Raw genomic sequence first — 11,920 nt, 5'->3', positions numbered from 1 at the left:
CATGCAAATATTTCACCTCCCATGTATTGCTCCCATGAAGACTCTTTGCCCCTTTTCCTTTCCAAAGTTTCCATTCTTCCTCCATTAGTAACTAACTCCTTCCTTCATTTGCTATTCTTGTATTCCTTATTTTCCTTTCTGTTGCCTCTTTGCTCCTTTTCCTTTTACTTTAGTAGCTTTCATCTTACTTTCTCCTTTTATTTATGTCATTTGCTATTCTTGTACTAATTATTTTTGCTTTTACTGCCTGCTTTCTCTTCTACTATCATTTTTTATTTCTTGCCCCATTAACCTTCCTTTACATCCTTTTCATTCCTGTTTACTCCCATTTAAATGGAGTACACTTCCCTTTGATACTACTCTATTGATAGTTTACTACTTCCTTTTACTTACCTCTATTTACTATTCATGTACTATTAATTTTTCTTTCTCTTGCATCCTTTCTCTTTTAGCATCATTCTTTTTCTCATCCCATTACCCTTCTTCAAATTTACATGCAGTACTTCTTGTTACTATCACTCAGTTAGTAGCTTACTCCTCCCTTCTGTTGTTTACTGGACTTACTATTCTTTTATTCATCATTTCTCTACGTATTTCCTCTTCTCCTTTACCATCATTCTTTTTTTATTCCTGTGTACTCTAATTTACATGCAGTACTTCCTGTTACTGCCATACTACCTTGTTCTGCATATCTCCCATAAACCTCCAATACCATAGACTTCCAGCTCCCATGCACTCCTGCCATGCACACTCACACCCCATGTACCAGCCTTAGTCAGTCATGCTCAGGGGATCATGAAAAAAGCCTTCTATCTACACTCTATAGAATAACAAGGCACATCTACACATTTAGACAGCCCAAGAGCCTTAAGTCAATATTTATTTATACTTGCATAGGTATCGTATAAGATAATATATTACGTAGCTTCTAAGATGTGAAAATGTTAGAGTAATACTGAATTTAGTGTTGCAGGTTATTTGCTTTCTGCCCCCTCACTACAATGCTCTCTGCCTGCAAGAGGAACAGTGTCTTGTTGATCATTACCTATGCGTTTAAGTGCATGACTTCATGTTTGGCTGGAAAAATTTATCATGTTTCCATATTGCAGAATGCTGTGTTTTGTTGATGCTTCAAAGTGTTATTTATTTGTTTATTTTTTTTGTGAAATGTGTTGTGTTTTCAGAATTGATTTGGTGACGATTTATTTAATTAAATTTATTGTTTTCCAAGTAAGAAAGAAATGGCTAAGTTATCCATTGAAGTCCAGATTAAGCAGTTGTGTTTTCATGCTATTTAATGTAGTATGCATTAGTCATTTATGCAACACTGCTCAATGCTGCACTGTGAGGACTGAATGAGTGATAGTAGCAGTGCCACACTCACACTATTCCCGCCAGCCACCTTGCCCACGTAAGGTTTAGTTCCCAACACTGACAGTCACTGGCACCAGGCTGGACGTGCACTGCTGATCCTGTCGCTGCCTTGCATGTACTGGTGATCAACATGCACTTTTCTACATACAGGTGAAATTCTAGAAAGTATTTATTAGAGCTCTATTTTTTGTATTGCCAAGGCCGTAGAAGATGGGAGTGTTGTGTCGTTCACCATTGTACGCTTGGAAGTGTTTTTGCCCTTGAACAAATGCCAAGCTGTTGCCTTTCCTTATTTGAGTTGCCTCCCCATCCTCCTTGTCTTGATGTCCTTACAGTTACCAAAACTCTTGACCTTTCCACTGCTATGGTCTTCCTTTCTTGACATTCAGAGTGCTGTGAAAAAAAAAAGAAAAAAAAAAAGAATGCTTACTTGGACATGGACACACAGAAAGACAAGAGAATAGGATGTCAGTTTACTGTTGTCACACCTCTTAACTCTTACTCTGCTGTAGCCTTCCTTCATTAACATTCAGAGTGCTATGATGAAGACTACTTACATGGACTGAAAGAAAAAGGGAATAGGATCTAAATTTAGTCTTTTTCCAGGCAACACAAAAATTTTAAAAGACTGAAATGTGTCCAAAAAGTTGTGGGTGTTAATGGAAAAGATTGTCTGGTGTTGAAGGAATTAAATAACTCTTCTCTCTAACAGTCATCATGTTTTTCCACTCCTATCACTGTACCATCTTCCTTCTCATGCATTAGTTACTGTTACTGTGCCATCTTTCCTGTCTACTTTTGTCCTCAATGCCAAGTGACATCTGCCACTGCTTTGCCGCAGCAGAACAGCTCGGTGCCTCAACATTTCCAGGCTGTGCAATGAATGGATGATCTTAAACACACAGAAGAGTATTAATATATTGCCAAAAATGAAAGTATAGGGAGATACCAATGAAAGGAAAGTAGTTGCTTTTTAGGTCGTGTTAATTAGGCTAAGCACAAATATTGCCTCTTAGTAACAGTAGTACACAGGAATTAAAGTGAGGAGTGTACGTATTTGCATATACTTTCACTTTATGCCAAATGTATAAGTTTCCTTCACATACTATATAGTGATTAACATTAACAGTACCAATACAATGTACGTAGTGATTAAGACACACATACTTATAATACTAGAAATATATATATAGTAAGTATTATTCCTATTGTTAGAAGAAGAGGAGAGTGTGAAGGAGGAGGAGGAGGAAGAAAAGCATTCCAGTCCCATGCAAGTGATCAAAGGAATTCTGCTACATTCCACACTTTATTGGTGGTGTCTGTGAGGGATGAAGGTGGTGTGCTGTGGGAGACATCAGCACATCAACACATAACACATCAGTACATTAACATATCAACACATCAATACAACAGTACATCAGTACATTGACACATGAACACATCATCACAAGAGCACATCAGTAGATTAACACATCAACACATCAACTCAGCAGATCAACACAACACATCAACACAGCAGATCAACACAACACTTCAAAACATCGGCACATCAACACATCAGCACGTCATCACATCAACAGCTAGGTCAACAGGGGGATGTGTTGCCAGGATGAGTTTATTGCACAGACTGAGAATCCTTTATCTTTGAAATCTTGGAGTGTTTGAGTTTATTGTTTCCTCCCGTTTTCGTGGTAATACAGCACAAAAGCAGGACGGTGATATAGATTGTATTAACCGTATCAGATCATTACAATGCTTGGTGCTGTGTATTTCACTTATGATGTTGTATTTTCAGTTTTTAAGCAGAAACATATGTAACGTAAGAAATCCTGTTGTAAATTAAGTCTGGATAAATTAATATTAAGTTCAGAAAATTTTCAGTGATTGGTACTGCTTATTTAACTTATGATGCAGTATTTTTAGTCTGTGGATAGTCAGGAACATACGAACATAAGGAACCCCTAAGTAAGAAAATGTAAGAAAAAGTAATTAAGAAAAAATTAAGTGTTTTCTAGTCCATAAAATATCTAGGAACATGTCTAACAAAAGCATTCCAAGTGAAGTATCAAATTATTACACTGTTTGGTGCTACCTGCTTCACTTGTGATATATATATTTTTAGTTCATGAACAGATAGGAACATAAGTAAATAAATTGTGTGGATTCATAAGTATTCTTAAGTCCAGGAAAAACATTAGGAGCATGTTTAACTAATGTGTTTCTAGATTAGGGATTCTTAGTCTGTGCTCACTCCTCACACTCACCTTCCTGTGCCATCTTGAACCAGGAGAGATCAGGTAACTTCTCACATTGGAACTGTCATCATTTTTTTGCACAAAGTCTGAAATTTTATAATATATTAAAAAATTTGTTGTACCATGTCTGTAAGGAGAGATCATTCTCAAATCCAGAGCCTTGTGCTATTATGGGTTTGTTGTGAATCACTCCAGTTAATATTTATAGCTAAGGTTAATCCTATTGGGAGTTGAATGTCACTGTTGTGAGAGTGTCTTATTATTAGTGATGCCAAGGATAAACTGGTTGGGTGCCGCAGTGCATGGTGCTGTGGGTGCCAGTGAAGTGCCTTCTGTTGGTGTGTGCTCATCATTCCTCCTGCAACTCATGGTTCTCATCAACTTCGTGATGCATCCTTTCACCGAGGGACAGATTTGATTCTCCAGTGTATCACTGTGATTGACTGAGGGATATGCTGTTTTTTGCTGATGTCAGTTGTCACAGTAACTTTACTTATAACATAAAGCAGTAGTTCTTATCCTGGAGGGGCTGTGGTGCTTTGGGTGGAGTGCTTCATGCTCTGTGAAGGAAGAAATACATAGATTTCATAAATTAAGTCTTATTATTGGAATGACTGACTCAATCATAAACATGTCTTCAGAACATGGAAGTACAGAAATACATGTGCATTTCTGTTTACTTCTCATTAATTTTAGGACTCACATGTGAATGAAGTGTCTGTTACTAGGTAACCACTCAAGGGTGCAGGTCCTGAGGATAAGAACCATTGTTGTATAGGGATGTATTTCTTGCATAATGTGTGTGTGTTTATGTGAGGTAGGTGGGTGATGTATGTTGGTGGAGGGAAGACTTCTGCCCACTCCAAGACATCCTCAGTGTGCGAGTGCTGACCCAAGTGTGCTGTGGGATGCTGAACTCACTCAAACTCACCTGCCATTAGGTTGAGGAAGCAGATCTGGATTCCAAGCACATGGATCATCTTTGCGTTCCTGTTTGAGTTGTAACATGTATTCTCAGTTCTGTCTCCTGTGATGTTGATGAGGGTGTCACCTGAAGTACCGTGAAAAGTCATGTGAATGCTTGTGTCAACTGTACTTTTCACATTCCAGGCAGTGTACAGTGGAAATGTGGAAACTTTATGCTAGTGTGGTATAGGTGATGAGGAACATACATGGAGAAAGGTTATAGTCAAGTATTTAATGGACCAAGAAATAGTTTAGATAACATTACTTGCATATAGGAACATTGAAAAGGTATTGGAATTATTTACCATAACTCTTTAATCTGTTGTGTGGGTGTGGCATCACAAGAGTATGCCACATATATTAATGTACGCAGAATTTCCTTTTTCCTATGTCCCTCCCTCCTGTGAAACATCAACTGCTGAGCCCCAGAACATCCTTACAAATTTCTTACCTGCTTCTCAGTTGCTGTTGTCCCCTCATGCATCACATTAGGAGGCATATTGCTTCAAAAGGCTGGTTGTCATTTGTCCAGGAAAATATATTAGTATCTGATGAGTGTTTTGAAGTGCCTAATCTAAAAGCTTTACAACACTAAGGAATCTCATCTTGAACAGTGCCAAGGTATGAACATGAGGGGAGAAAGGTAACAGTGTGTGGGTCATATTTCTAGTCAATCAGCAGAGTGTTATCATGCATCAGTACAGGTACTAATAATGAATGACTTTTCATGGTGTTTGAACATTCTTAATTATACGCAGACAGTCTCAGTTGATCCAGTATCTGTGCATATTTAAAATGGTCATTAAAATAGAAACAGCCCTGCCTCACCTGATACACAGTCTGCCCTGTGAAAGTTGTACAAGAGTGAGTGTTGACAGTGTGGAGGACTTGCAGTATTAACATTACCAGTGTTTGGTGGCTGTGGACCAGATGATGAACTGGTAACTGATTGGTTTGAATTTCATGAAAGTTAGGAGTGAGGCAGTATTGAAGTTCCTTGTGCTTAGTGACTAGTGGTAAGATACTGTAACTGGTAATTTGAGCTGATTAGAGCTCAACATCACTTTTATAGTCCTAGGCAGTGCCATATGACCTCGTTGGTGTAGCTTCACAAATCATTCTATTTACAAATCCATTTTCACTTTATTACATTCTAGTCCCTTCTGGTTGAATTGATAGATAACCCTAGCTGCCTGTCTGGCCCATCTGCCATCCACCACCAATATGATGCAGTTTTCCAGTCAGTCAGATATCAGTAATACCCTGCTCTGGACTTCATCTCAAGCAGCAAGGCATCAGTGCTACCTTACTACTGCACATGGGAAATTAAGAGGAACAGATTCTGATGGATTACTGTGCCTTACCTTTAAATTCCAGTGTGGTAAGGTGATCAAATAATGCAGTACTAGCTTCTATTGTTAGGTTTTTTAATTTTCTGTCAGTATGAAGTTTTCTGACCAACTGATAGTCTCCTTACAAAAGAAAACTTACAGTTTCTTAACAGATTGGAGGCCTTCAGATTGAGGGAAAACTTAACACAGTAAAGTGAATGCATTGTTACTCAGCCTCTCACCTTGATTGTACAAACGATCTTCTTCTAGTTTGATTCTGACATGCGGTGTTATTGCCTGTCTTCATTGTGATGTATAGAGATGAGTGGGGCAGTGAAGCAGGGAAAAATAGCCTTTCTTGTAATCTTGCATGACCTTCATTGCCTAGTCCAATGGCGAGTCACCTAATGCCCACCAGTTACATTTTATGTGGCAGGAGGCAGGGCTTGTTCTCTGACATAGGAAAAAAAATAGCCTCTCTATCACTTTTGGGTGAACCAGGCTGTGATTGTGTATGATTTCTTTGTATGTTTTTCTGGTCCCTCAGCCATGTGAACTTTGTGAAAGGAAGTGTATGAGATTCTACGTCTGAGTAATACTGTCAGCTGTGTCCTCTAACAGATGTAAGCTATTCTTAAGTTACTGGTGAATAAGTTAAGAGTTTGTTCTTTGATCTGAGCTTGATCAAATTGGGTTTACAAGAACAGGTATTTGTAAGTCACTATGGAAGAATAAATGGAGATTTGTACCCTGGAAAGATGATATTATTCAGCACCACCACCCAAGACCTCCAGCAGGAAAGTAAACATGGCCTGCTGTCTGTATTACCTTTATTTTTATTCCTGTAAGTGCTGCAAAGTTTAGACTAGAGACAAGCACACTTCCTCTTCAGTACTCACAAAGAATTATAACCATTTTGTCAGGAACTCACTCAAAATACCTCATTCTTTACATTATGAACACTACAAGAGCTTATATTTACCACTTCATTCTTACTCGCTCATTTTGTTCTTTACCATTTCCACTAACATATGTCCTATTCCTATCCTACAGTGTCAGTCAGGTATTAGCTTCAGTGGTGCTCAGAAATCAAGTAACCTTTTGCACTCACTTCCGCTGTTTCAAATTTCCTCTCACTCGAGCCCTTTGATCTGCTAACTGTTTCCCTTAAAAATGACAATAGGTAGATTAGTAGATTGGAGGACCTAAGACTGAGGGAGAATGCTAAACACAGTGGAAGTGAGAGCTGTGTTACTTGATTAGCCATGACTGTACCATGTCTATTATCACTGGTCCCAGCTTGTACAACTATTCTGTCTATTGTCCAGATTCATAACTGTGTGTTAAACTTCATTATCATGTCCTGTTTATAAAAAATCTAGGGAGATACATATTCCTAACATTTTTTTCTCTCATTTGTCTTTACCAACACCTACTTCTTTTCACACATGTTCCCTGCCACTCACTCTAATCTTGCACCCAGTCTTCACTCACTGTCTCACTGTCACTGTCTTCTTTATGAAACACTTTTTTTCTCTGGATTTCAGCATCACTTTTCCCTCACTGCCTTGGTGACCAAGTAACATTTGCTCACAGTCAATATCTATCACTTCCTCTGGATCTGCTTAGTTTAATGATCACCATTTCCACGTAGAATCTCCTTCCTGAATCCGTCACAGAGGAGTTGGTGGGGGTGGTGATGGCAGTAATGGTGGTGAGTGAAATGATGAGGCTGTCAGAGGTCAGAGATGATTGGTGATATGGAGTAAGTGATGGAGGAATACAGTTACTGAAAAATGAAGATGATGGTGAAGATAGATGTAGCTGTGAATTAATGGTGAATGTAGATGAAATGATGGTGGAGGAGAGGATCGATAGAAGTATTAGTTCACAGAGAGAGGATCCATGAAGGTGATGGAGCTTGGAAAGGAGTCTCGGAGCATGATGCCTTTTTCACGGTGCTCATCCAGCTCCTCTATGAAGCCAAACCAGTAGATGACCAGCCCGGGGCCAAACCTGGAGGAAGGGAGGAGTGAAGGAGTAAACTGATCGAGGAGAGGCTGAATGTAGAAAGAAAAGAAGGAGGAGTTCTCAGTTTACTAGTCATGATTATGACACTGGCACTACTTGTCCCTCTAAATTTCCCTCTGCTTATTTTTTTTGTTATTGACCTATTTCACCATTTTCTATATACTGTATGTCATCCAATCTTTTTTTTTTATTACAGTTACAGTAGTTAGGTTTTTTTGTCCTAGATCATGACTTTACAGCACTTTGTCACAAGTGAGTGACAAAGTGTAGGTGTTTACTTAGGCTGGTTCTGACCTACGCTGACAATTGGTTTATGACGTGGTGTACAAACAGAACTCCATCATAACTCAAGGACTCCCTGTAAGCAGAATTTTAAAAAAGCCTCTCACCTGTTCCAGTAACTCCAAAACTGATCCTTGAGGTATGTGCGGTGACTCTCCTCATCCCCAAAAGACGCCTTGCTCTCTATCCAGTTGATAACATGTCCATCCACCGCTAAGGGAACGGAAGAGACATGAAGTGGAAATCTTTAGCATGTCGACATTTAAGATTACTAACCATTAGAGAAGAGTAGGAATAGCATACAGAGACAGAAAAGGAGAAGTGATGAAGATAGACCCGTGGAAATGAGAATGAAAAGGTGTGGAAATGAGTGGAAAAAGGATAAAAGTGTGAAGTACAAGGAATAGGATATAAATGTAAACATAAAAAATGAGAATGCAAAAGTGAAGGAAGACCTGAGGAAATGAGGATGAGGAAAGGATAAAGATGTGTGAAGAAATCTGAGTCGAGGAAAATGTACAGATATAGTTTCGTTTCTAAAAAAAAAAAATGAGGGTGATGAAGTGAAGAAAACTGACATGGAGGAGAGTGAGATCTGAACTGCTTCTGAAGAAATAAAAGCAGTACAAAGAAACATCTGAGTTCACTATATGTATAAGGAAAGTCTTTGCAAGGAAAATGTAAAAAAATGGAGAAGATATAAGTAAAGGAAAAGCTAAAGTGTTCATGATGTGATCAGCACTTGATGAAGCCACACTCACCAATGGGAATGTCCAGCTTTATGTCGGGAGTCTTGTCATAGCCTCGGGAGCGCAGTTCACCTTCATCGTGGTAAACAATATTGAGTTTATCCAGTTCTTGGCAAAGCAGGAACTCATATTCTTGACCAATGGAACTGTAGGGAGAGGCTAAGATTGACTATAACATTTCGTTAGAACAGAACCATGCATTTAGTAATCAGCTATAGAAGTATTATGAGGAGCTGTATTACTTGGAAAAATACTAACAGGCACAGGAAAGAGATGCAAATATGGAAAACAAATTCAAATTGGTGACTTCCAATGTAATATGCCAGATAATGTTGGTTTAGAATGAGCCTTCTTATTCCTCAAAGACACAATGTACTTACTGCTTTATGCTGTCTGCGAACGGTCCGTACACATCATCCTCCAACAGGCACTGACAGGAAAAATTAATACCAATAATTACACGCCCATAACATTTCCATTAACACACCAAATTAATTCCATGTCTCACACTAGTAACACCAGTAAGTAGGAAAAAACTACCGTATCATTTCCATTAACACACCAAATATATTCCAAGCCTGAAAAACAAACAAGTGGCAACAAATTATGACAGACTCACCAGGTACACCTCATAGCTCAGGTCCCGGTCATCAATGAGTGTTGTGTCCCGCAGAAGGCTGTTGATCTGGGACTTGTTGACTGTTGAGAGGCAGGGAAAACAGCAAACCTTAGGGAAGACAGATAGCTCAGGAGGGAAAGTAAAGGGAGGAAAGACCTAAGTCTGATGTGAGGGAAAGAGGAAAGTATGAAGTGAAAAAGATTGTGAGAGAGGTCAGGAAGATGTATAAGGAGGAAATATCTGAGTCTAATGGGGAGAGAAAGAAGAAAATATGAAAGAAGTGAGGAAAGATTGTGAGAGAAATAAGGAAGATGTACAAGGAGGAAATCTGTATCTAAGACTGGTGTGAGGGAAAGAGGAAAGTATGAAGAAGTGAGAAAAGATTGTAAGAGAGGTAAGGAAGATGTACAAGGAGGAAGAATCTAAGTCTGATGGGAGAGAACATGGAAAGTATGAAGAAGTGAGGAAAGATTGTGAGAGAAATCTGTCCAACAAATCATCCCAATAAAATTCACAAAGATTAAAAAGACTCCACATACTGTAATTCTCAGATCTAAAAAGAGAAAACTGGATCACTGAGGCAGAAATTTCCTCGGCTCATTTCTCCTTGCCACAAGACCAGTAATCGCACAAATCACATCACCAGAATAACAAAACTTTCCTATGAGAACATGAGAAAATAAGGGAAGCTACAAGATGGCCTACATGTGGCAGTCCCAGTTACATGTTCAAGAACCACAAATACAAGACAAGCAGTACAAGACTCACTGTTAACATCTGGACAGGTGGTCTTCAGGTGGTGTTCCAGGACCAGCTTGGCCAGCATGGCAGGGCTGTAGTCCAGTTCTTGAGCCATCCTCACCAGAACCCCTGGCGCCTCCCCCTCCTCTACCCGTGTTGTGTAGCTGCCGACACACACAAAAAATGGACAGTTGGATCGTGTGGAGGCTTTGCCATGGTAGGTGCTGTTATGTACCAGCTTGAGTTTATCTATTTTGATGTTTGCCAGAACAATAGAAAGTAATGGAAAACAGTGCATTTCTGAGTTTATGGTATGTATATTGGGCATAGTACATTGGTAGTAATGTTGAATAGTGGCAGTAGTAGTGGTGGTGGTGGTAGTAGTAGTAGTAGTAGTAGTAGTAGTAGTAGTAGTAGTAGTAGTAGTAGTAGTAGTAGCAGTGATAATGGCAGTGGTGATAATGGTAGCAATGGTAGTGATATGACACCAGATCTCTTCATTTCATAGTTACACAAGGAACAACCCCAAGGTGTACCTCTTGAATATCTCCAGTGTCTTCTCTGGTGTGTTCAAGCGATGGTAGCTTTTCTTCACCTTGCGCTGAATCTCCTGAGTGCAAATGCTGCCCAGGGTTGTCTTCTTAATGCTGCAGTGAGACACAACCACCTCAGCTCCAGGTTTAAAACTCAGTAAACTCAACCAGTAAAGCACAGTGATAGTTATCTGAGTGATACATGAAAAATAAATACAATATGCTAGTTATAGGAAAGTGCATTTGCTGGTCAAACTAGGTAAATGTGTTTATGTGAAAATATTGAATATAATGAGATAGTTATATTATGACAAACTAAATGTAATATGGAAGGACAAATAAGTAAATAAATACAATTAGTTATAATTAACATATATCACAGGAAATGGTATAAGATAAAAAAAAATAAGTACATAAATAACTGGAAATGGTATCAGACTAAATGTATTATATGAGAAAAAAAAAAAAAAAAAAAAAAAAATATATATATATATATATATATATATATATATATATATATATATATATATATATATATATATATATATATATATATATATATATATATATATATATATATATATATAATAGGTTAGTTACAACATAGTATATGGCGACAGAGAAACTAAGTGTGCAAACTAAATTATATATGGAAAAATTCAAATATAACATGGTAGTTACATCAATAACAGGACACAGCACCAGACAATTGAACAACCATTCACTCGTACATACTCCGGGAACTTCTTGAGCAGCGCCGCCACAACATTCCCCTCGCCATTGCTGTAGATATCATTAATGGTTTTCTGTATCTCAGTGTATTGCTGCAGCTTCATGGCGTCCTGCTGGTGGGTGTCAGGCCTGCTAATGGCCCAACTGGCTAGTTAATCACAACACTTGTCAGGGCAGAGTAGTCTTTAAACTGGTGTTGTCGTATATAAATCCGGATCGTAAAATGGATTTATAGTTTTCATCTATTCTTTATTTTAGTGGTATTTAAAGCACAATGACTAGGTTTGAAATATATGGATTTTTTTTT

At 38.4% G+C, this 11,920-nt stretch overlaps 2 protein-coding genes across 2 annotated transcripts in view; one reads left to right on the top strand and one right to left on the bottom strand.

The window, feature by feature from the left end:
- The window catches only part of LOC135089972 (TBC1 domain family member 2B-like), a 53,907-nt gene extending 47,224 nt beyond the window's left edge, over positions 1-6,683 (top strand). The window contains exon 10 of the mRNA XM_063986161.1: positions 1-6,683. This exon is cut by the window's left edge and continues 2,258 nt beyond it. The gene's annotated coding sequence lies outside the window, so the exon portion shown is untranslated.
- Positions 6,684-6,741: 58 nt separating this feature from the next.
- LOC135090225 (CDAN1-interacting nuclease 1-like) lies at positions 6,742-11,840 on the bottom strand. Its single transcript, XM_063986738.1, has 8 exons — positions 11,617-11,840; positions 10,885-10,995; positions 10,376-10,512; positions 9,608-9,687; positions 9,369-9,418; positions 9,001-9,134; positions 8,347-8,452; positions 6,742-7,942 (listed from the first exon to the last, which is right to left on the bottom strand). Exons 1-8 carry the CDS (start codon positions 11,715-11,717, stop codon positions 7,810-7,812), a joined length of 852 nt encoding a protein of 283 aa, XP_063842808.1. The 5' UTR covers positions 11,718-11,840; the 3' UTR covers positions 6,742-7,809.
- Positions 11,841-11,920: the final 80 nt, after the last annotated feature.

Source organism: Scylla paramamosain, chromosome 34 (genome assembly GCF_035594125.1).
Source record: "Scylla paramamosain isolate STU-SP2022 chromosome 34, ASM3559412v1, whole genome shotgun sequence".
Lineage (NCBI taxonomy): Eukaryota > Metazoa > Arthropoda > Malacostraca > Decapoda > Portunidae > Scylla > Scylla paramamosain.
The sequence above is the reverse complement of the archived record's forward strand: the minus strand, read 5'-3'. Positions and strand labels throughout refer to the sequence as shown.